General features: G+C 37.2%; 1 protein-coding gene across 7 annotated transcripts in view; it reads left to right on the forward strand.

Moving 5' to 3' along the window:
• Window positions 1–26,537, forward strand: part of LOC129659044 (uncharacterized) — a 464,676-nt gene that overhangs the window by 421,129 nt on the left and 17,010 nt on the right. For 6 of the 7 annotated variants that reach the window (XR_008717760.1, XR_008717762.1, XR_008717763.1 and 3 more), the window contains one exon: window positions 23,969–24,917. The exons of the other annotated variant lie outside the window; for it this stretch is intronic. Coding sequence is in view for 2 of the 6 variants with exons in the window: in XM_055590083.1 (XP_055446058.1) it covers window positions 23,969–24,156 (188 nt within the window). In the remaining 4 variants the exon portion in view is untranslated. Of the gene's footprint in view, window positions 1–23,968; window positions 24,918–26,537 lie in introns of those variants that run through there. 7 annotated transcript variants of the gene reach the window in all.

A 26,537-nucleotide genomic window follows, 5' to 3' on the forward strand; every position in this document is an offset into this window, starting at 1 on the left:
CCCAGCAATCTTGATTCCAGCTTGTGTTTCTTCCAGTCCAGTGTTTCTCATGATGTACTCTGCATATAAGTTAAATAAGCAGGGTGACAATATACAGCCTTGATGTATTCCTTTTCCTATTTGGAACCAGTCTGTTGTTCCACGTCCAGTTCTAACTGTTGCTTCCTGACCTGCATATTGGTTTCTCAAGAGGCAAGTCAGGTGGCCTGGTATTCCCATCTCTTTCAGAATTTTCCACAGTTTATTGTGATCCACACAGTCAAATGCTTTGGCATAGTCAATAAAGCAGATAGATGTTTTTCTGGAACTCGCTTGCTTTTTCCATGATCCAGCGGATGTTGGCAATTTGATTTCTGGTTCCTCTTCCTTTTTTAAAACCAGCTTGAACATCAGGAAGTTCACGGTTCACATATTGCTGAAGCCTGGCTTGGAGAATTTTGAGCATGACTTTACTAGTGTGTGAGATGAGTGCATTTGTGCGGTAGTTTGAGCATTCTTTGGCATTGCCTTTCTTTAGGAATGGAATAAAAACTGACCTTTTCCAGTCCTGTGGCCACTGCTGAGTTTTCCACATTTGCTGGCATATTGAGTGCAGCACTTTCACAGCATCATCTTTCAGGATTTGGAATAGCTCAACTGGAGTTCTATCACCTCCACTAGCTTTGTTCATAGTGATGCTTTCTAAGGCCCACTTGACTTCACATTCCAGGATGTCTGGCTCTAGGTCAGTGATCACACCATCGTGATAATCGGGGTCGTGAAGATCTTTTTTTGTACAGTTCTTCGGTGTATTCTTGCCACCTCTTCTTAATATCTTCTGCTTCTGTTAGGTCTCTACAATTTCTATCCTTTATCGAGCCCATCTTTGCATGAAATGTTCCCTTGGTATCTCTGATTTTCTTGAAGAGATCTCTAGTCTTTCCCATTCTGTTGTTTTCCTCTATTTCTTTGCATTGATTGCTGAAGAAGGCTGTCTTATCTCTTCTTGCTATTCTTTGGAACTCTGCATTCAGATGCTTATATCTTTCCTTTTCTCCTTTGCTTTTTGCTTCTTTTCTTTTTACAGCTATTTGTAAGGCCTCCCCAGACAGCCATTTTGCTTTTTTGCATTTCTTTTCCATGGGGATGGTCTTGATCCCTGTCTCCTGTACAATGTCACGAACCTCATTCCATAGCTCATCAGGCACTCTATCTATCAGATCTAGGCCCTTAAATCGATTTCTCACTTCCACTGTATAATCATAAGGGATTTGATTTAGGTCATACCTGAATGGTCTAGTGGTTTTCCCCACTTTATTTAATTTAAGTCTGAATTTGGCAATAAGGAGTTCATGGTCTGAGCCACAGTCAGCTCCCGGTCTTGTTTTTGCTGACTATATAGAGCTTCTCCATCTTTGGCTGCAAAGAATATAATCAATCTGATTTCGCTGTTGACCATCTGGTGATGTCCATGTATAGAGTCTTCTCTTGTGTTGTTGGAAGAGGGTGTTTTCTATGACCAGTGCATTTTCTTGGCAAAACTCTATTAGTCTTTGCCCTGCTTCATTCTGTATTCCAAGGCCAAATGTGCCTGTTACTCCAGGTGTTTCTTGACTTCCTACTTTTGCATTCCAGTCCCCTATAATGAAAAGGACATCTTTTTTGGGTGTTAGTTCTAAAAGGTCTTGTAGGTCTTCATAGAACCGTTCAACTTCAGCTTCTTCAGCATTACTGGTTGTGGCATAGACTTGGATTACTGTGATATTGAATGGTTTGCCTTGGAAACGAACAGAGATCATTCTGTCGTTTTTGAGATTTCATCCAAGTACTGCATTTCGGACTCTTTTGTTGACCATGATGGCTACTCCATTTCTTTTGAGCGATTCCTGCCCGCAGTAGTAGATATAATGGTCATCTGAGTAAAATTCACCCATTCCGGTCCATTTCAGTTTGCTGATTCCTAGAATGTCATTGATAGCAAAGTATAACAGATTTGAAATGCCATTCTCCATTAAAAGGAAAATAACTCCTTGCAGAAATGCATCATTGTGACTATGGTGCAGAAAATACAGAAGGCGGACACTAAAATAGTTATACCTAAATGACAAAAAGAGGTTTCTACTATCCAACTTTGGGACAATTTAAGTATAAAAAGGATTTTGTAATTTGTTGTAAGCTATCTATTTATCTGGCCATCAATTAGCACCATCTGTATTCTTTTCTTTTCTTTTTTTTTTACCATCTGTATTCTTGTGTGTGTGTGTATAACATAACTTAAAACAGTATGAAGACTCATTTGTCACTATTCATTTGAGTATTACACAACAGTTATTTCTCTTAAACTTGGTAATTAATTGAAAAAATAAGCATGTAACATGCCTTTATAGGAGTAATTGTAATTCATTTTCACTGAATGATAGAAAGTACTTCTTTACAAAATAATTAATAAATATAAATTTTGAATTAGCAAAGATATTTTTTCATCCTTAGTAAAATAAATTTATTTGTTCAAGACTTATCAATGACTGCTAAAACAAGAAAACTTTCAGGGACGAAGGACTATGTGCTTGTGTGTGGTGAAAATATTAATATCATTCCACAGGCAAAAAATCTACCTTTAAAACAGAGAATGTGGTGATCATAATATTGACCAAGAAATCAAATGTAGAAACACACATATGGATTAACCTGATAACATGTATTATGTACCACAAATATTCACCAATTGTGGATTTATGAAAATAAATGAAAATTTATAGTGAATCTAATTAAGCCCCTAGACCTAAATTCTATTTTTAATACTGATATAGGAAATAGAAAAAAAGCCTTAAATACACAAAAGCAACAAGATGTATATAGATTATGAGACATTACTAAATATACCTGTCTTGGTGTCAACTGAAACTCAATATTATGAAAATAAACAGTTTGGGAGATATTCCATATTAACAGAGTAAAATGACATAATGACAAAGTTTAAGGAATAATTCTTGATAGGAATTATTAATGGGCTATGTTCTTATTTTCTTAGCACACCCCTTGGCAATACTTCATTGTAAACTGTCATAATGACTTCAGATTATTTTGAAATTATATTTATACATATATATATATATATATATATATATATATACACATACACACACACACACACAAAGCAAGAGAGTTCCAGAAAAACATCTATTTCTTCTTTATTGACTATGCCAAAGCCTTTGACTGTGTGAATCACAATAAACTGTGGAAAATTCTGAAAGAGATGGGAATACCAAACCACCTGACCTGCCTCTTGAGAAACCTATATGCAGGTCAGGAAGCAACCGTTAGAACTGGACATAGAACAACAGACTGGTTCCAAATAGGAAAAGGAGGACGTAAAGGCTATATATTGTCACCCTGCTTATTTAACTTATATGCAGAGTACATCATGAGAAATGCTGGGCTGGAAGAAGCACAAGCTGGAATCGAGATTGCTGGGAGAAATATCAATAACCTCAGATATGCAGATGATACCACCCTTATGGCAGAAATCAAAGAAGAACTAAAGAGCCTCTTGATGAAAGAGGAGAATGAAAAAGTTGGCCTAAAGCTCAACATTCAGAAAACTAAGATCATGGCATCTGGTCCCATCACTTCAGGAAAATAGAAGGGAAAGCAGTGGAAACAGTGTCGGATTTTATTTTTTTGGGCTCCAAAATCATTGCAGATGGTGATTGCAGCCATGAAATTAAAAGACGCTTACTCCTTGGAAGGAAAGTTATGACCAACCTAGATAGCATATTCAAAAGCAGAGACATTACTTTGCCAACAAAGGTCTGTCTAGTCAAGGCTATGGTTTTGGCAGTGGTCATGTATGGATGTGAGAGTTGGACTCTGAAGAAAGCTGAGCACTGAAGAATTGATGCTTTTGAAGTGTGGTGTTGGAGAAGACTCTTCAGAGTTCCTTGGACTGCAAGGAGATCCAACCAGTCCATTCTAAAGGAGATCAGTCCTGAGTGTTCATTGGAAGGACTGATGCTAAAGCTGAAACTCCAATACTTTGGCCACCTCATGAGAAGAGTTGACTCATTGGAAAAGACTCTGATGCTGGGAGGGATTGGGGCAGGAGAAGAAGGGGACAACAGAGGATGAAATGGCTGGATGGCATCACCAACTCAATGGACATGAGGTTGAGTGAATTCTGGGAGTTGGTGATGGACAGGGAGGCCTGGCATGCTGTGATTCATGGGGTCTCAAAGAGTCAGACATGACTGAGCCACTGAACTGAACTGAATACACACATACAGATACATCTTTGTATCTATAAATATGTAAATGTGTACATCTGTGTGTGTATGTGTGTGAAGGCAGAGAGGAAACAAATGCCAACTAAATATTAATCATTGTTTATCTAGGTATGAGAGTTATGGTATTAAATAATTCATGTTGCCTGATTGCACATTTGTTTAGGAATGTTTAAAACAGTAATGTGTACTCTGGTCCATTTTAAAGAAGCACTTGAAGAGATTATGTGTTGCCCAAACACATATGTAATTCAGTAGAACTCAGTGTGTATGTGTGTGTGTTAATTGCCTAGTCGTGTCTGACTCTTTGCAGCCCCATAGACCGCAGCCCACCAGGCCCCTCTGTCCATGTGATGCTCCAGGCAAGAACACTGGAGTGGGTTGCCATTTCCTTTTCCAAATGGAACTATAGAAAGAAACTGAAGTCACTCAGTCATGTCTGACACTTTGCAACCCCATGGACTATAGCCCTGGGGATTATTAATTTCATGCACTGACTCTCTATAGATGGAAAGGACTAGTTCAACTGTAAAAGCTAAGTAATTGCATACAAAGTAGATTGTGGTGCTCGAATAAATGAAAAGTGCTTGGAAACAATCACCATTTTGGTACAGTTCCTTCAAGATATTTCTTTACTATGAATTCAATTTAAGAATTCTAAACTAAGAAAGCCTAGGGTATGAAGACTAAATTTCCTATAAAATAAAAACTATTTTCCCCATAAGATCATCTGGTAAATTAAGTCTTGAGAAATAGTTCTGCTGAATATACTTCAGGGTGGGTAGTTAATAGTAGTCATATTTTGAATTTACATTTAATAATATCCCTTATTATTTGGATATTATAATTTTAATATTCTCAGGTTCCCAGAAAGAAGGTAAAGTTGCTCAGTCATATCTGACTCTTTGCGACCCCATGAACTATAGCCTACCAGGTTCCTCCATCCATGGGATTTTCCAGGCAAGAATACTGGAGTGGGTTGCCATTTCCTTCTCTAGAAGACCTTCCCGACCCAGGGATTGAACCCAGGTCTCCTGCATTGTAGGTAGACGCTTTACTGTCTGAGCCACCAGGAAAGCTCCAAGTTCCCAGATCATGATCATTAGATTAGAAAAAAAAAAAAAAGGCAGGGAGAGGATAGGAATTAGTGGGATTCAGTTCAGTTCAGTTCAGTCACTCAGTCGTGTCCGACTCTTCGCGACCCCATGAATCACAGCACGCCAGGCCCCCTGTCCATCACCATCTCCCGGAGTTCACTCAGACTCACATCCATCGAGTCAGTGATGCCATCCAGCCATCTCATCCTCTGTCGTCCCCTGCTCCTCCTGCCCCCAATCCCTCCCAGCATCAGAGTCTTTTCCAATGAGTCAACTCTTCCCATGAGGTGGCCAAACTACTGGAGTTTCAGCTTCAGCATCATTCCTTCCAAAGAAATCCCAGGGCTGATCCCCTTCAGAATGGATTGGTTGGCTCTCCTTGCAGTCCAAGGGACTCTTGAGTCTTCTCCAACACCACACTTCAAAAGCATTAATTCTTCAGTGCTCAGCCTTCTTCACAGTCCAACTCTCACATCCATACATGACCACTGGAAAAACCATAGCCTTGACTAGACGGACATTTGTTGGCAAAGTAATGTCTCTGCTTTTGAATATGCTATCTAGGTTGGTCATAACTTTCCTTCCAAGGAGTAAGTGTCTTTTAATTTCATGGCTGCAGTCACCATCTGCAGTGATTTTGGAGCCCAAAAAAATCAAGCCTGACACTGTTTCCCCTGTTTCCCCATCTATTTCCCATGAAGTGATGGGACCGGATGCCATGATCTTCGTTTTCTGAATGTTGAGCTTTAAGCCAACTTTTTCACTCTCCACTTTCACTTTCATCAAGAGGCTTTTTAGTTCCTCTTCACTTTCTGCCATATTGGTGGTGTCATCTGCATATCTGAGGTTATTGATATTTCTCCCAGCAATCTTGATTCCAGCTTGTGTTTCTTCCAGTCCAGTGTTTCTCATGATGTACTCTGCATATAAGTTAAATAATCAGGGTGACAATATACAGCCTTGATTTACTCCTTTTCCTATTTGGAACCAGTCTGTTGTTCCATGTCCAGTTCTAACTGTTGCTTCCTGACCTGCATACAGATTTCTCAGGAGGCAGGTCAGGTGGTCTGGTGTTCACATCTCTTTCAGAATTTTCCACAGTTTATTGTGATCCACACAGTCAAAGGCTTTGGCATAGTCAATAAAGCAGAAACAGATGTTTTTCTGGAACTCTCTTGCTTTTTCCATGATCCAGCGGATGTTGGCAATTTGATCTCTGGTTCCTCTGCCTTTTCTATATCCAGCGTGAACATCAGGAAGTTCATGGTTCACATATTGCTGAAGCCTGGCTTGGAGAATTTTGAGCATTACTTTACTAGCATGTGAGATGAGTGCAATTGTGCAGTAGTAAGCATTCTTTGGCATTGCCTTTCTTTGGGATTGGAATGAAAACTGACCTTTACCAGTCCTGTGGCCACTGCTGAGTTTTCCAAATTTGTGGGATTAGAGACAACAAATATATGTCATTGGCAATAGTGACATTCTGACATGAAGAAAGTAGAATATATTAAAAACGTAAACAATAACTAAATGGATATCAATCTAAGGTCATATAATATGGAGATAAATAATTCAATTATGCAAAAAGCCCCAAAACATACATTTACTTAAAAAGTAATATAGAAATATATAATGAATGTTGAAAACACATTCTGAATCTTGAGCATAATGACAGAACACTGAGGGATAAAAAATAGTATATTCTAGGAATCATTTTAAAAATAATATTTGCCCCATGATTTCTGTGACAAAGATTCTTTGTCCCAAGAAATCTGTGAAATTATAATTAAAAAGAATAAATCTAGGGAGTAAAGGAGCATCAATTCAGTTCAGTTCAGTCACTGAGTCATGTCCAACTCTTTGTGACCCCATGAATCACAGCACGCCAGGCCTCCCTGTCCATCACCAACTCCCAGAGTCCACTAAACCCACGTCCATCGAGTCGGTGATGCCATCCAGCCATCTCATCCTCTGATGTCCCTTTCTCCTCCTGCCCCCAATCCCTCCCAGCATCAGGGTTTTTACCAATGAGTCAACTCTTTGCATCAGGTAGCCAAAGTATTGGAGTTTCAGCTTTAGCATCAGTCCTTCCAATGAACACCCAGGACTGATCTCCTTTAGAATGGACTGGTTGGATCTCCTTGCAGTCCAAGGGACTCTCAAGAGTCTTCTCCAACACCACACTTCAAAACCATCAATTCTTCAGTGCTCAGCTTTCTTCACAGTCCAACTCTCACATCCATACATGACCACTGGAAAAACCATAGCCTTAACTAGATGGACCTTTGTTGGCAAAGTAATGTGACTACTTTTGAATATGGTGTCTAGGTTGGTCATAACTTTCCTTCCAAGGAGTGTCTTTTAATTTCATGGCTGCAATTGCCATCTGCAGTGATTTTGGAGCCCCGAAAAATAAAGTCTGACACTGTTTCCACTGTTTCCCCGTGTATTTCCCATGAAGTGATGGGACCAGATGCCATGATCTTTGTTTTCTGAATGTTGAGCTTTAAGCCAACTTTTTCACTCTCCACTTTCACTTTCATCAAGAGGCTTTTTAGTACCTCTTCACTTTCTGCCATAAGGGTGGTGTCATCTGCATTTCTGAGGTTATTGATATTTCTCCCAGCAATCTCGATTCCAGCTTGTGTTTCTTCCAGCCCACCATTTCTCATGATGTATTCTGCATATAAGTTAAATAAGCAGGGTGACAATATGCATCCTTTACGTCCTCCTTTTCCCATTTGAAACCAGTTTGTTGTTCTATGTCCAGTTCTAACTGTTGCTTCCTGACCTGCATATAGGTTTCTCAAGAGGCGGGTCAGGTGGTCTGGTATTCCCATGTCTTTCAGAATTTTCCACAGTTTATTGTGATCCACACAGTCAAAGGCTTTGGCATAGTCAATAAAGCAGAAATAGATGTTTTTCTGGAACTCTCTTGCTTTCTCGATGATCCAGTGGATGTTGGCAATTTGATCTCTGGTCCTCTGCCTTTTCTAAAACCAGCTTGAACATCTGGAATTTCATGGTTCATGTATTTCTGAAGTTTGGCTTGGAGAATTTTGAGCATGACTTTACTAGCGTGTGAGATGAGTACAATTGTGCAGTAGTTTGAGCATTCTTTGGCATTGCCTTTCTTGGGATTGGAATGAAAACTGACCTTTTTGAGTCCTGTGGCCACTGCCGAGTTTTCCAAATTTGCTGGCCTATTGAGTGCAGCACTTTAACAGCATCATCTTTCAGGATTTGAAATAGCTCAACTGAAATTCCATCACCTCCACTAGTTTTGTTTGGAGTGATGCTTTCTAAGGCCCAGTTGACTTCACATAGAAGTGTCTAAATGAATTAATTTCTCTAATAGTTTAAATACCTTACAGTGTAGGTGCTAAGGACATGGTATCATATAACTTTAAAGTTCTTTCCTAGATTGATTACATTACAAGCAAAGATGCCCAAATGCCTTTGTGGCTGCATAGACTGATACACATTGGGAAGTTGGACACACTGAATATTTACTCATTCTACTCCTTGACAAAAATCACTTATCCATTTCCTATTTTTAGAACAGTCCAAAAAAGAGATGGTAACACATGCTTCTTATACTTAATATTTATGCCATAAAATTTACTTAATTTCCAATTAAATTGTTCATTCTGCTGCTTCTTTACTGATGCTGCTAAGTCACTTCAGTCGTTTCTGACTCTGTGTGACCCCATAGACGGCAGCCCACCAGGCTCCCCCATCCCTGGGATTCTCTTCTTTACTAGGCTTAACTTTTTAAAACTAGTGTTTTCTAGCTTCTTCTGATGTAATCTTCCTCATTATCAATTCAGAAAATTAAGGACTTTAAAAACTTGGAAAACTAAGATTACCAGACAACCTATTGGTATACATGTCCTGAAAAGCATGAGAAAAGAAATAAAAATAGCTACTGCATATTAGTAACATTTTTCTTTAAAATCATGGAAAAAGTTCAATATTCCTATAATTTTGCTAATACAAGTAGAAAAGATTTTAGGGAAATCAGTCTATTTTGGCAAAAATAAACTGATATAGGCCTTTGTATAATAAGGTAGAAAAGGAAATGACACAATATGTCTGAAGGGTGATAATAAAATCAGAATTAATAATGTGTACATTCACTGACCTGGTAATTCTAGTTTTAGGAGAATTGTCTAAGGAAAATGAATAAAGAATATATTTATTATTTTTTGACAATTCAGAGTTAAATTCAGAGTTATTAAATGAGAGTAAAATCTGACAATTGACAAAGAAAAGAAGGAATTAGATATATGTTGGCACATTCTAACATAGAAATGTATCCAGTGAATAGATAAGTGTCAGAAGCATCTTTGATAACAGAGCAAATGAAGACATCTAATGACAAGTGATTCCAATGCATAGAAAAATTACTAAGAGGTATTTAAAAATATAAATACATTATATCTGAAAAATGGGGATCAGATTAACGTTAGATTTTCTTACTTATATTTTATAAATTTTTAATTTTCCTACATAAAAATAATTGTGTAACTTTTAAAAACACTAATAAAGACATGATGACATCATGAGGTTTAAACAGACATAGAATACTCCATGCAGCAGTTGCAGAATGCAGACTCTTCTGACGTACACAGCAATATACTCCAGGATAGATCATGTCATAGGACATAAAAACGGCCTCTGCAAATTTGGGAAGGCTGAAATCATATCCAGTATCTTTTCTAACCACAGCAGAATGAAACTAGGAATCAGTAACAGTAGGAAAGCTGGAAAATTCACAAGCACGTGGAATCTAAATTGCACACTACTGGAAAACCATGAGTCAACAAAGAAAATGAAAATCAAAAATATCTGACAAAGAAAACAATTCCAGTCATGATAGCACCCAAACAATAAAATACTTATTAATAAATTTAACTAAATAGGTGAAAGATCTGTACCTGAAAACTCTAAGACGCTGATGAAAGAAATTGAACAAGACAAATGGAAAAATGCCCATGTTCCTGGATTGAAAGAATGTTACCATGTCCACAGCCATCTACAGATTGAGTGCAGCCCCTATCAAAATTGCAATGACTTTTTTTTTTCCATAGAAATAGAAAAAACAATCCTATAATTGGTTTGGAACCACAAAAGACCCTGAATAGCCAAAGTAATTCTGTGAAAGCACAAAGCTGGCAGAAGCACATTTCCTGATTTAAAACTATATTTCAGTTATTGTCATCAAGGCAGTATGGTGCTGACCAAAAAAATAGACACATGGCCTATGAAAAGGAACTGAGAATCCAGCAATAAACCCTTGAATACACAGTCAACTAACATTTGAAAATGAGTCAAGAATACTCAAAGGGAAAAGGATAGTCTCATCAATAGATAGTGTTCGGAAAACTGAATAATCATATGCAGAATAATTCAGCTGGAGTCCTATATTGTATCACTCCCAAATATTAACTCAAATGAATTAAAGACCTAGACAAAAGACCTGGAACTTTAAAACTCGAGGAAGGAAATATTGAAAAGATGCTCCTTGACATGGGTCTTGGCAAGGATACTTTGGATGTGCCACCAAAGGCACAAGCAAGAAAAGCAAAAATTACTAAGTGGGACAACATCTAATTAAAAGGCTTCAGCACAGCAAAGGAAATAATCAATAAAATAAAAAGGCAACCTGCAGAATGGGAGATAATATTTATAAATCATATACCTGATAAAAGATTAATATCAAAAATATATTAATTACCCATACAACTCAATCAAAGCAGTCTGATTACAAAATGAGCAGAGGGCCTGAATAGATATTTTCCAAAGACACAAGTGGCCAACAGGCACACAAAATGTGCTCAGTATTATTAATCATCAGAGAAATGCAAATCAACCACAAGGGGATAATACCTGGAACCTGTTTAGAGTGGCTATTATCAAAAAGACAAAATAATTGTTAGTGATGCTGTGGAGAAAAGGGAACCCTTATACACTGGTTTTGGGAATGTAAATTGGTATAGCCACTATGAAAACAGTATGAAGTTTCCTTGAAGAATTAAAAATACAGCTACTATGTGATCTACCTCTCATCTTATGGACTTCCGTGGTGGCTCAGTCAGTACACAGCCTGCCTGCAATGCAGGACTAGGGTTCAATCCCAAGTTTGGGAAGATCACCTAAAGAAGGAAATGGCAACCTACTCCAGTATTCTTGCCTGGGAAATCCCATGGACACAGGAGCCTGGGAGGCTACAGACCATCAGGTCACAAGTCAGATATGACTTAGTGACTAAACCATCACCATATGATCTAGTGATCCCACTTCTGGTATATATCCAACAAACTGAAAGAAGGATCTTGAAGAGATCTCTTCCCCTCCATATTATCTGAAGAATTATTCCAAATAGCCAAGATTTGTTAATCACCTAAGTGTCCGTCAACTGATAAATGGATCAAAATGACCTTTCTCTCTGTCTTTCCCTCTCTCCCTCCCTCTCTCTCTCTCTCCATATATATATATATATATATATATATATATATATATATATGTTTATATATGGAATATTATCCAGTCATAGAGAAGGAAGTGGCAACCCACATCAGTATTTTTGCCTGGGAAGTCCTATGGACAGAGAAGCCTGGCAGGCAACACTCCTCTGGGTCATAAAGAGTCAGACACGACTTAGTGACTAAACAACAATAAGCCATCTCTAGGGCTTCCCATGGAGAAGGCAATGGCACCCCACTCCAGTCCTCTTGCCTGGAAAATCTCATGGACGGAGGAGCCTGGTAGGCTGTGGTCCATGGGGTCACAAAGAGTCGGACACGACTGAGCGACTTCACTTTCACTTTTCACTTTCATGCATTTGAGAAGGAAATGGCAACCCACTCCAGTGTTCTTGCCTGGAGAATCCCAAGGATGGGGGAGCCTGGTGGGCTGACATCTATGGGGTCGCACAGAGTCGGACATGACTGAAGTGACTTAGCAAGTCTTTTGGGAAGCAAGGCTTCCCAAATGGCTCAGATGGTAAAGAATCCATCTGCAATGCAGGAGATGCCAGTTTAGTCTCTGGGTCAGGCAGATGTCCTGGATAAGTAAATGGCAACACACTCCAGTATTCTTGCTTGAAAAATCCCATGGGCAGAGGAGCCTGGTGGGCTACAGTCCATGGGGTCCTAAGTTATATATAGAGACTAAACAACAAACAACCACATGAGAAACAAGGAAATCCTGTCATTTCCGATATATGTATGAACCTTGAGGGCATTATGTTATATCACTTACATGTGGAGTATAAAAAAGCCAAGCTCCTAGAAACAGAAAAGAACACTGTTTTTCAAAGGCTGGGGATTCTAAGAAGTAGGGAGATATTGGTCAAAGGTTTCAAATTTGCAGTTATAAGATGAATAAGCTCTAGGGATCCAATGACAGCATGGAATTATAGTAAATAATACTGTACTACATACATGAAAGAGATCTTCCCTGGTGGCTCCATCAATAAAGAATCCATCTGCAATGCGGGAGACCTGGGTTCAATCCCTAGGCTGGGAAGATCCCCTGGAGGAGGGCATGGCAACTCACTCCAGTATTCTTGCCTAGAGAATCCCCATGGACAGAGGAGCTGGCAGGCTGCCGTCCATGGGGTCCCAAAGAGTTGGACGTGACTGAGCGACTAAGCACAGCACGTATGTGAAAATTGTTGAGTAGATCTTAAATTGTTTTCAGCACAAACAATGCCAATTATGTGACATGACAGAGGTGTTAGCTAATGCTATGATAATAATCAGTTTGCAATATATAGGTATATCCAATGAATGCACTGTATACCTTAAACTTATACAATATTATATATCAATTATATCTCAATTAAGCTGAAAAAACAAGCCAACCAACCAACCATCCAAGAAAAAAAATAATGAAGATGAACAATAACAACATTGCTGTGTTAATTTTTTGTGGGAAACTTGGTAATTTAATTTTCATTTCTATTTCTCATCTAGAATTTTAAGCATTCTTGGAGATCTTGATTGACTATAGTATACACTGAGTTGGAATGTAATTTGGTGTTTCAAATGGGAATTGACATCACCTCTTTTAAGTTTTAATTTTCTTTCATGTCAATATATCATTGAGGACATAAACTAGACTAGTGAGTTGTTTAAGAAATGACAACACCTGAAACAAAATTCTGAACTTTCCTGAACACACACACACATTTCCTTCTGTTGAACAGACCCAAAAACCTACAAATTTTTGGACACTGGAAATTTGAATTTAATAGATGTAAGATAAACAAGATATGAACTATATAAACTTTCTTGAGAAATATTTAATGACACCTTAATCTCATGAAAGTAAAAACAGTAATTTTTATTTTTTTGTATATTAATTTTTTTAAAAGGAAGGGTTTGAATGTTGGTTTGTCATCATTCACCAAGTTGGGAATCTTTTTTTTTTTTTTTTAAATAAAGGTTGTTAACTGTAACATTGCACCACTTTTCAAATCTTTACTGAAGTACTGGAACTTGTAATTCCTTTATGACTGGTAGTTTCAAAGGCTACCATCAAACTCCCAGCAATATGATTCTGTGTTTAGAACTGACTACTCAGTAGGAAGTAGGAATTGGACTATGAAGTAAGACCAAGGTACTTCTACTGATGAAAACTTATAAAAATAAATGAAGTACTATTTATAAAATATTACCAACTTTGTCAAAAGCTCGTTCTTGAATTTGTTTTCCTGAACAAAAATTTGTGTGTACAGTAATAAAATCTTGATAATGCTATTTAAAGGGTTTTCATGTTCTCTGCTGTACACACCAAATATCTACTTTATAATAGAAATGGATGTATAAGGTTTTTATATTCATGTCCAGCATTCATAATAATTATTCATTAATATATATCAGTTACCATTTGCTGTATTATATATTAGACACAAAATATATTTGGCATATAATTCTAAGACTTCTGTAAGAGTTCACTGGTCTTCAAAACTCTTTCTGACTGTATTATCATTTTGCATCTCTATTAATTTTATTTCTTTCCTAATATGTGTAATATCTAATTTCTTTAATCAATTTCCTCATACACAATAGATTCACTATCTGATGACTTCTTTCAAAATCCTTTATATTTTGGCCTCTTTCATTTTCATATTACAAAACCACTTACTTTTATGTGATATTCTCTCAGAAAAATTCAGTGATCTTTTCTAATTTTTCTTCCTTTTGGGTCCCTCAACATCTTTTGACATAGGCAATTAGTTTCTTCCTCTAAAACTATCTTTAACTTTTTCTTGATTCATCTGAGGTTTCTGATTCTCTTCACTTTTCATGTTCCTCATATTCTCTTTGGTTCAATCTTCTTTTCCAGGCCATTGATATTGGTAGTACTCCAGGGTTTTATCCTAAAACATCTGCTAATCTCTTGCTACACCAACTATTTGGAAGAAATTATCCAACTGAAACTTTAAAACTTCCAAATGTGTATCTTCGAACTTAACCACTGACTTTCAAAGACCATTCTTAACTCCAACTATCTTCCAGACATATTTATTTGTATGTTTTTAAGATCCTTGAAACTCAGTGGGAACTAAACCCATTATCTTACTTCATACATTCACCACTGAAATCTTTCTTGACTACATTCTTTTGTCCCTCTTTACTTTAGCAGTTATTCAGTATAGCTGTGCACTGGGATCATATGCGGAAGTTTTGATTTTTTAAGAAGTTTTATTGCATTATAACTTACATAAAATGAATATTCACATAAGCCTTAGGAAATATCTACAAAACTGTTGACCTAAAAAATCATTATCCCATTGAAAAGAGCTGATAAGCATAAAAAGGCCAAAGCTTTAGTACCAGCATTGGAGATTCTGATTTATTTGATCTGAGGTGGGTCCTAACATTGGTACTATTTTTCTATATATGGATATTTAATAAGTGTAAAATATAAAGAAAGAAGAAATATGCTGGATACATCTTGTTAACAGTGTTGAGAACTGGAGCACCTGTGAATGAACTTGAGAGAGAATAAATTTTGAGAAAGAGGCAGGGATGGTAGTAAAAGATAATTTTAGGCCAGGATGGTGTCATTTTATGCCAGGTTATATAAAACACTGCTGTCATTTATGATATTTAAAGCATTTTAGGTATATCTTTCAAGAATGTGTTAGATTGGAATGGGGAGAAAACACACCAGTGTGCATAATGAGATCTCTTTAGGGTATTATTAACAAGTATATTGCAGTGCCTATGTCACAGCTTATCTGAAGAATTTATACCTATCTGCAGTACGCAATTATCCAGTAGAATGGTTCGCATAACATAATAGTTCACATAATGTTTTTTTAATAATAAAAAGGTTAGCATAAATTTACTGTGAATATTGATATATTTAACAATATATCTACCATCTTACTCTTTCTCATTTCTCTTTTCAATGTACATTTATATTTTCTCTTCTTGTCTTCTTTTTGATGAACTACTACTTTCCCATTTTCCTGCTCTACTAAATTGTTAGCAATATATTCTGCTACTGTTTTTAGTGATACCTCTATAGAATAATATGTGCATGTAATATGAACAAAAACTTTTACATTTCCTAGATAAAGAAGCTGCAACACTCACTACATTTATATGTACTTCCCTCCTGCCTTTTTCAAACACTGTTGGATTTTGACACTGTTGTACTGTTGTATGTATGCCATGTATTTTAATTTCTAGTACATTTTAAACTCCTCAAATTTGATTATTATCATTGTGTGTGTAATTATATTCATCTGTATTTAGCTATTTTTACTCTGTTCCTCAGTTTTTATACTTCTGTCTAGGATCACTTTTCTTTTGCTTAATGAACACTTTTCATTAAGTACTATTTCTTGTGTAGTTATACTGATGATAAATTCTTTACTTTTTTTCAGGGTAATAAGTTTTTGTCTGTATTTTTGAAGGATATTTTCACTGCATAGAGAGTCTGAGGTTGGCAGAAAATAGCACTCCATTACCTTCTAGCCTCCAGTTTAAGTTGGAAAGTTAGTTGCCTGTATTATTACTCTATTTTAAAAATGTCTCATTTTCTTGGTTACTTTTAAAGGTTCTTTTTGTCTTTGGATTTTTTCAGCAATGCTCTATGATGTACCCAGGTATATCTTTCTTCCTATATATGTTCATCAAAAATTTTTAAAAATGTATGGGTTCATGTTTTTATCAAATTTTAGAAACTTGATAAGATACCATTTAGAAATGGTATTTTAGAAATTTCTAAGATACCATTTCTGCCACAATCTCTCTCCTCTGCTTCTTATCCTCTAATCATGCATATATTCAGCTTCTTTTGCTGTAACTGTACACCGTTTACTCTTTATTGAATTTTTTAATCTTTTCTCTCTCTGAGCCTGTTTGTATTTTTTTGACCTATATTACAGTTTAATATACAGCTAGAGCCAGACATCCTGGAATGGGAAGTCAAGTGGGCCTTAGGAAGCATCACTACGAACAAAGCTAGTGGAGGTGATGGAATTCCAGCTAAGCTATTTCAAATCCTGAAAGGTGATGTGTGAAAGTGCTGCACTCAATATGTCAGCAAATTTGGAAAACTCAGCAGTGGCCATGGATTGGAAAAGGTCAGTTTTCATTCCAATCCCAAATAAAGGCAATGCCAAAGAATGTTCACACTACTGCACAATTGCACTCATCTCACATGCTAGTAAAGTAATGCTCAAAATTCTCCAAGCCAGGCTTCAGCAATACGTGAACCATGAACTTCCTGATGTTCAAGATGGATTTTGAAAAGGCAGAGGAACCAGATATCAAATTGCCAACATCTGCTGGACCACGGCAAAAGCAAGAGAGTTCCAGAAAAACATCTGTTTCTGCCTTATTTACTATGCCAAAGCCTTTGACTGTGTGGATCACAATAAACTGTGGAAAATTCTGAAAGACATGGGAATACCAGACCACCTGACCTGCCTCTTGAGAAACCTATATGCAGGTCAGGAAGCAACAGTTAGAACTGGACATGGAACAACAGACTGGTTCCAAATAGGAAAAGGAGGACGTCAAGCCTGTATATTGTCACCCTGATTATTTAAATTCTATGCAGAGTACATCATGAGAAATGCTGGGCTGGAAGAAACACAGGCTAGAATCAAGATTGCTGGGAGAAATATCAATAACCTCAGATATGCAGATGACACCACCCTATGGCAGAAAGTGAAGAGGAACTCAAAAGCCTCTTGATGAAAGTGAAAGAGGAGAGTGAAAAAGTTGGCTTAAAGCTCAACATTCAGAAAATGAAGATCATGGCATCTGGTCATCGCTTCATGGGAAATAGATGGGGCAACAGTGAAAACAGTGTCAGACTTTATTTTTTTGGGCTCCAAAATCACTGCAGATGGTGACTGCAGCCATGAAATTAAAAGAAGCTTACTCCTCGGAAGAAAAGTTATGACCAACCTAGATGGCATATTCAAAAGCAGAGACATTACTTTGCCAACAAAGGTCCATCTAGTCAAGGCTATGGTTTTTAGTGGTCATGTATGGATGTGAGAGTTGGACTGTGAAGAAAGCTGAGTGCTGAAAAATTGATGCTTTTGAACTGTGGTGTTGGAGAAGACTCCTGAGAGTCCTTTGGATTGCAAGGAGATCCATCCAGTCCATCCTAAAGGAGATCAGCCCTGGGATTTCTTTGGAAGGAATGATGCTAAAGCTGAAACTCCAGTACTTTGGCCACTTCATGCGAAGAGTTGACTCATTGGAAAAGACCCTGATGCTGGGAGGGATTGGGGGCAGGAGGAAAAGGGGATGACAGAGGAGAGATGGCTGGATGGCATCACTGAGTCGATGGGCATGAGTCTGAGTGAACTCCGGGAGTTGGTGATGGACAGGGAGGCCTGGCATGCTGCGATTCATGGGTTTGCAAGGAGTCAGACACGACTGAGCGACTGAACTGAACTCAACAGTTTAATAGCAGTTTCTTCCACACTGTCTAATCTGTTTTCAAACGCATATATTACATTCTTTATTTCAGTTTTTAGTTTTAGACTACAAATTTCATTCTATTATTTTCTTATTATCTGCTCTGTCCTAATTAATCCATTTTATAATTCTTTAATTTCTTATACCTGTTATTTTAGCCTTTATCTGTTAAGTCAATGCCTATTCCATGAATTTATTTCAATTGACTTGTTTTTCCTCTTGATTTTGGTCAATCATTTATGACTTTAATGAGACTACATGTCACACACACACACACACACACACACACACACACACACATATATATATATATATATATATATATATAAGAAGTTGTTCACATAATTTGAGGACTTGGCTGATCTCTTCTTTCAGAGACGATTAATTTTGCCTCTTCAAGGCAATTAGGGCCGAAATAGATAATTTTAATCCAATCATTGGTTGTGCTGTTTCAAAGTTGGCCAAAATCAGAACTTAACTGTTTCTGGCTCACTCATACTGCTATGTGGCTGTCCTTTAGGAATTTAACCTGAGAGCTCATTTTGAATGCCCTGATTAGCACAGTTTGTGCCCCAGCTCTTAAAAGCTCCTGAATGTTCTTTCCAGGTTAACAGACGCTTCTCTTGATTCACTGATGCTCTATAGCAGTAGTTTTCTCAACTGGGGGAAATTTGGTCTCCTCCATTCAGGACATTTGGCAATGTCAATAGACATATTTGGTTTTTACAACTATCATGGTGTTACTTGCATCCAGCACATAGAGACTAAGGATGTTGTAAAACTTCTTGTAATGCACAGTACAACTCCCCTTCACAAATATCTGATTTAATATGTCTGTAGTGCTGTGGTTAAGACACTGACCTTTTTAGAGGAAATGCAGTATTGAATGCATTACTCACATCTGGGGGCATTTCATCCTGGTAGGATCATGACCATTCAAGTGTTCCTACTTCAATACTATTAAAGACATATGTTTTATTTTGCATATCGTCCAGATTTTCCAGTTTTGGGGAAAGAGTTAGCCTTATTCAAATTAATCTGCTATGGCTTGAAGGAAAAAAAAATCACAAATTTTGTTACAGTTTTGCATTTCTCCACAACTTCTTCATGAAATAGGACCAGGAGCAGAGGGGAGCATTTTGTACAAGGAATGGATGATAGATTTAATATAGAGCCAGACTTATTAGGATTCCTTATTATATTAAGGAATAGTTTGTGTAAGAAAGAGTCTATGATGGTAGAGGCTGTAGTGCTGATCAAACTGAGTCTGGATAGCAGGATGAAGAAAATCATCTTGAAAATGATCAAGAGAGTGGTATTTGGTCTTAGGGAGAAAAAGTCAAGATTGAAACTAGAGAAAACTTTGGAGGCAAAATAAAGTTTTACATTCCTAAAATAACATTTCCGTTTGGATGCAACTTAACAGTATTTCTGTAGTAGAGGTTTTTCTTTTTCTTTTTAATGACAAAAGTGTCTGCCTTATAAATTGGAAGTCATCTCTCAATAATAGTGAATAGTGGTTTAAAGCCCATTAGGGAGCTTTTAAGTGCTGACACACAAGACATTCAATTTATTTTTAGCTGGCACTCAAATTTAAATTTAGTTATTTTGCATTCCTTTCAAAAGAATACCGTTACAAATTAGTCTCTCATGAATAGTACCATGATAACTTAGTATATCAATGTCCTCATATGGATTCACTGCTCCAAGAAAGATTAAGTGGTTAGAGACCATTTCCATTTGTCCCATGATTTTTCTTCCAGTTCTCATGACTGCATACTTGGAGTTAAAGCCAAAGAATATAAAAGATCCACAAATATTGGGATACACATAAACCCAGTCTTAAACGTGGGTCTAGTAGAGATGGCAAATGTTAGAAATAGCTAATGCATCTTGAGATCCATTGATGAGACATAAAGATAAAAAAACATGATTATTGCAGGTATGAGCACATCTAATACCTAGATCTTTAAGAAAATTGATTTATAGTGAAAAAATAGTTAAATACACCAAAATTATAATTGGAAAAGTTTATCCAATAAAAATTACAATTTGAATCAGATGGAGAATACTATTTTAAACATTTACCATCTACTTAAATTTTTTATAAATAATGAAAAAATATAAGAGTTACTAAGTGGCTGAGGGTTTAAGCAGGGTTCAATTCTTCTTTTAAATGTTCTCACATAATCAGTGAAAGATGATAAATTTGAGAGCTAAGGTAAAACTCTATATACTATAAAATGCTTCAGTTATTTTGGTGATACAAAACAGCAATGCTTGAATTGTTTTTTTTTTTTTTTTTTTTAATTATTTTAGGTTAATAGGGAAGCAGACATGGTAACCATAGGTGAGAGTGGTATTTAGAAATTTGTAATCAACTCTGAAAGAAATCATTCAAACTCACCAAAACAGAAAGTTTCTAAAAACTCATGATTCAAAATAGGAAATGGAAATCTGGATCTAGATCAACTCTGTTTTTGTACTGCGTATCATAAGATTGTCACCAGTCTGGTAGGGTTTGTGCTTTTTTTTTCCCCCCTGAAAGTCTTCTTTTAACCTTTAGTGTTCCATCTAACTTTCCCTTAGTTGACTGGTTATATGAAATTAGGTATAGGTATATTAATATAATAAATGGTATTGATTTTTTTTGTAGGATATTTAGTGACATGAAGTAATATTCAGGACATATTTTTAAATGAAAAATGTTGCTTATCAAACAGAAAATATGGGATAGCATTATATGAGATCTATAGTGCATATGTTATGTGCATTACACTATTAACCATACATTGACTTATTAACATTCACTGACTTATTAAATGTATACTGTAAATTTCGCTACCCACAGTTTTATAGGGAATGTTGTAGGTGACTTTTAGGTTTTTATTTGTTACTTTCTTTCTAAAAATTTTAGAAAGATTAGAGTTGAAAATGAAAGAATTGATTAGGAATGGGTGAGAAGTAGAACTGATGTACATCTTATTAGAAAATACAGTTTATGGAGAAGGGAATGGCAGTCCACTCCAGTATTCTTGCCTGGAAAATCCCATGGACAGAGGAGACTGGCGGGCTACAGTCCGTGGGGTCGCAAAGAGTTGGACACGACTGAGCACTACTACTCAGTAACTAACACTACTACTATATCTTTGGCATTGCACTAGACAGTGCGGGGGAAGGTAAAAGGGTAATTTCATGATTTCCAATGGTTCAAATCCAGCTGGGGTGGAGGACTAAACAGAAGTGTGATGTGGTTGTGTCCATGTGCTGGATATGTCCACAGCCCACTTCTTAACTTGTGTACAGAAAGCATCCTTACAGATAGGGCTTGATTTTATGTACACCCAACCAGCTTCCAGTTGCTAAGCATTCCAAATTATCTGTAGATTTGATAGTGAGTGGCCTGTTCTGCTCAAAGTAGCCACTTCTGTACGCTGACTTGCTGACAATGGTGTTTGTTTTATGAGGTAATTGTGGCTGGAAGAGAGAGACGGTGGAGAGGGCAGAAAGGAAGTGGGGGGTAGCAAGTAAAGATGGGAGAGTGAAGAAGAGAGAGACGGGGGTGGGCAATGAGCTAAGTCAGGACCAGCCGAAGAAGCTGACAATGTAGAAGCATTGCCAAAGGGGAGATGAGTCTCCATAATGGTAGAATCAAGACTGCAGAGCACTGATAACCAAAAAAAAATGATGCAGAGTGGGGTTTGGTGCACCTCAACTGGATAAAACTGATTTTGCCTGAGGCCTGGCTCTGCAGCTGTAGAAATAAATTTTATTAGTTTTTAGGTAAATTTTTGGAGAAGGCAATGGCACCCCATTCTTGCCTGGAAAATCCCATGGACAGAGGAGCCTGGTAGGCTGCAGTCCATGGGGTCGCTAAGAGTGACTTCATTTTCACTTTTCACTTTCATGCATTGGAGAAGGAAATAGCAACCCACTCCAGTGTTCTTGCTTGGAGAATCCCAGGGACAGGGGAGCCTGGTGGGCTGCTGTCTATGAGGTCGCACAGAGTCGGACACGACTGAAGCGACTCAGCAGCAGCAGCAGGTAAATTTTCACTGAAGTGTGCCATACACATACAAAAGTAAACATGTCTTAAGTTTTGTTAGGGGAAGCACACTGACTGAAACCGCCTACCCTGGCCAGGCCCCTACTAACCATTTGCATGAGTTGTTTTACAACAGGAGGTCCTGGTAAGGAACATGGAACTAATAAGCCACCACCAACTGGAAGAGTTCAGGAAAGGTCAAAAGGAGACACCACGTGTCCGACCACCTCCCAGAATCCTTCTTGCTGGTATCCATCTTGGCTGAGTGATGTTTGCACCACCAGGAAGGACTCTGAGTCAGAATGATTGGCTAAAGACAACCGGGAAACTAATCCCATCACCATAAAACCCAAACTGCAAGCCACATGGCAGAGCAGTTCTCCTGGGTTCCCTTACCCTACTGCTCTCCACCCCAGTGCCCTTTCTCAATAAAATCTCTTGCTTTGTCAGAAAAAAAAAAAAAAGAAAAGAAAAGAAAATGCAGTTTAAAATGTATTTGGAGGGAAGTTTAAAACAAAGGGATAAAAAGAATTTCATAACTTCATAACATGTTTTACTTGTAATTATACATATCTCTCCTGTTTATGTAGCTGACAAAGTATAAGATATAAACCTACATAAACTGGACTATTAATGATAAACTAAGTTGAGGGTTAAAAAAAGAGCTGATTTAGTAAACATTCATCATCAAAATCTCTATTACAGAACGTAGCCCCTCATTTTTTTGTCAGCCTTTCCTTCACTGATGTGGTAAAAGCTCTATTTCAACTGTTATGAATTTTTTTCATAACCTTGCAGTTATGTTTACCCAAATAAAGTTTAATGCTCTATATTAAGTAACATAAAAGAGATTAAAAAAAAACATTTTCTATATATATATCTGAAAGTAATTCAGATATTATGAACAGTTTCTAAATTAAATAAGGTCCATCTAGTCAAGGCTATGGTTTTTCCTGTGGGCATGTATGGATGTGAGAGTTGGACTGTGAAGAAGGCTGAGCACTGAAGAATTGATGCTTTTGAACTGTGGTGTTGGAGAAGACTCTTGAGAGTCCCTTGGACTGCAAGGAGATCCAACCAGTCCATTCTGAAGGAGATCAGCCCTGGGATTTCTTTGGAAGGAATGATGCTAAAGCTGAAACTCCAGTACTTTGGCCACCTCATGCGAAGAGTTGACTCATTGGAAAAGACTCATGCTGGGAGGGATTGGGGGCAGGAGGAGAAGGGGACGACAGAGGATGAGATGGCTGGATGGCATCACTGACTCGATGGACGTGAGTCTGAGTGAACTCCGGGAGTTGGTGATGGACAGGAAGGCCTGGCGTGCTGCGATTCATGGGGTTGCAAAGAGTCGGACACGACTGAGCGACTGAACTGAACTGAACGGTGATGGGAAGTCTCAATAAGAGTAAAAAAAAAAAAAAAAAAATTACTGAGCCGGGCATTGTGTTCAGTGTCTGTGACACAAAGATAACTGGAGAGGTTTGGGTTTATTGAAGCTTAAGCACCTGAAGGGGTTTTATGCGTCTCACGCAAATAGACATGTGGCTGTAGCCCGCTCTCAAATCACTGAAGCATCAAGTGTCCTTGCTTCTGTTTCAGGTCTGCCCGTGGGGTCTGATTCTGAACACTTCCTAGCTGTGTATGCCACTCCTCTGTTTGCATATCCAACACCAAAGACAATCAGAGCTATCAGCAGAAAAGCAGACTTCTGGAATGCCATTCTCGGCAGAGCTGCGAGTGTGAACTGTCTCCGGTGTACACTGCTACTAATGAAAGGACCTTCTTAATATTCAGTGGCTAAAGAAAAGGATCCCAGCACTCTTCTGGGGCATAGTGGTTTCAGTGTGTCAGACTTCTTTAAGCTGCTCATGACAGTTAGCTACCTGGTATGTGGAGATAGAGCCCATACAAATGCGCCTTTGTCAAGCACACTTAGCTGTCTGACTTAATGGAAATGAAGCATAATGGAATTCTTGCCTGATCTTTTAGTCCTATTGCTTTTGTATAATATTTCAATTGGGAGTAGTCAATATACCATCGGGTATGTATTTTCCATTTGAATACTGAGTGCTAAATTTATATACCTTCTTATTTAATGAGAGAGGTTCCCCCGCCTAATTTGTTCAGCAGAAATATTTCCCACATGCTTTCCCTTTCTGAAGAGGAAGATCCTATTGTTGGAGGAAATGGATGTTAATTAATCATGTTCTACCAAGCTTTGTATTGTGTAGCTCAATTTTATTTGGAAAGTATAACTGGGGTTGATGTAGGGGAAGAGTGAACATTAAAAACAAAGCTTAATGTTTATGACAATATTGCATACTTAGGCAAACCATCTGAAGGTTTTAGTCTGTTTTCTGCTGGTACTGTTTTATGGTTGATTAAAGCTGTCAGAACAACATTCAAATTAAATGCAGTGGGAGGTCATTCAACAATGGAGAAGTATCCACAGCCAGCCAGCACTCAGCACTGCTGCAGAAGGCAAGAGTGCTAATAACTGTAGTCCTTACTGAAGCTTGGCATTCCTGTGTATCTTTATATATCGACATTCAAGGAATATACGTATATATTTGGTTTAAATAATGTAAATATTATATTAGAGCCTTAATTTCACTTTTAACTGGTAAACAAAGAATCAAGGATAAAAGGGAATTCATTCTTTCTACTGATTTCTAAGTTATGAAAATTAAAATAATTTAAACATAAATGGTTATGATAAAGAGTCCCCATAAAAGCAACTCCACTGAAATTCCCACATCATGATAAATATAATTATTAATAAATGTATATATATTTTCTTGAAAACTAAAAGAGCCTTCATTGTTTTCCATGGCATCTCTATGCAAGTTACTGTCTGCATGGAAATCCTCACAGATCAAATATTTAAAGGGCTGTCTTCTTATAGCAATTGTTCTCATAATATAGAGTACCTATTACTTGAAGCACACTATAATATAGTAGGTGTTCAATATATGTTTGTTTGAAACTGAATAAGTATGTTAATGCTACAGAGCGATGGATTTTATATCTAATACAAGGAGCTAGACTACCTAGACTACCTAAAGGTAAGACAGATTGCCCCCTTGGAACAGAGTGTCTTTTGAGAAATTTTCAGTCAGTTATAACTCAGTGCCTCCATCAGATATCAAATGCATTGTGATTTAGATGACTCCAAAAGTCTCCCATTATGGAGACATTCTAAACATAAATACACACACACACACACACACACACACACACATATATATATATGTGTGTGTGTGTGTGTGTGTGTATATATATATATATATATACATACAGAGTAAATTACAAACAATTTATCATATCAATTTACTTTGATTTCCCTGGCATACTTTAAGGCCCATTAGAATACATTTTCTTCATCTCTGTCTCTCTCTTAAATTTTTTTCTTTTTCTTTTTGTTTAGCAGTGCCTAAAATATCTGTGCTTACTCAATAAAATACACAGGATGTTTAGACATATGCTTACCAAAACAGTCCAATGTTTTATTTGGTATTGCTTCATCACCATTTTCAAACTCTTAAAAGAGCTTACTTTTTATTACAATTTCATGCTTAGGTATGTAGAATGCAAATTAGTGTCTAAAATCTAAATAACTGGCAACTGGCTTCACTCAAATTTCTAGGCTGATTTTGCAGCCTTAGACTGCTCTCATGTTCTGGTCTCTGTGCTAAGCATGTGGTCTAAAACTCCTTATATTCATTGCCAGTGCCCTTATAAATATGTCCTGAGACTAGCCCTTGAACCTGCTCTCTTCTGGGCTCTCTGTAGTAGACCTTTCCCCTGTAATTAAAAACTCTACTTCTCGCATTATAAAAAAAAAAAAAAAAAATCTATCAGTACACATCAACTAGTGAACTATAATTAGGAAAACCATCATTTTATCATTTCCACTGTACTAACCAATTCAGGCAAGAATGTTCAAAGAGATGTTATGGGAGACACAATATGGCAGAGTGCCAAAATATAACACAGCAGGTTACTTATGTCTTACCAAGGAAAAATTTTGTGTTTGCAATAGAGAGATCTGGCAGTGACCACCTTAATCATCATAGCATCAGTTACAGACATACATCTGAAATTATTCTCTGTATGATATAATAAGAACATAGAAATTATTCTTAACAAAAAATAAGCTAAAAGTAAT

Source organism: Bubalus kerabau, chromosome 8 (assembly GCF_029407905.1).
Source record: "Bubalus kerabau isolate K-KA32 ecotype Philippines breed swamp buffalo chromosome 8, PCC_UOA_SB_1v2, whole genome shotgun sequence".
In the NCBI taxonomy this organism is placed as follows: domain Eukaryota; kingdom Metazoa; phylum Chordata; class Mammalia; order Artiodactyla; family Bovidae; genus Bubalus; species Bubalus kerabau.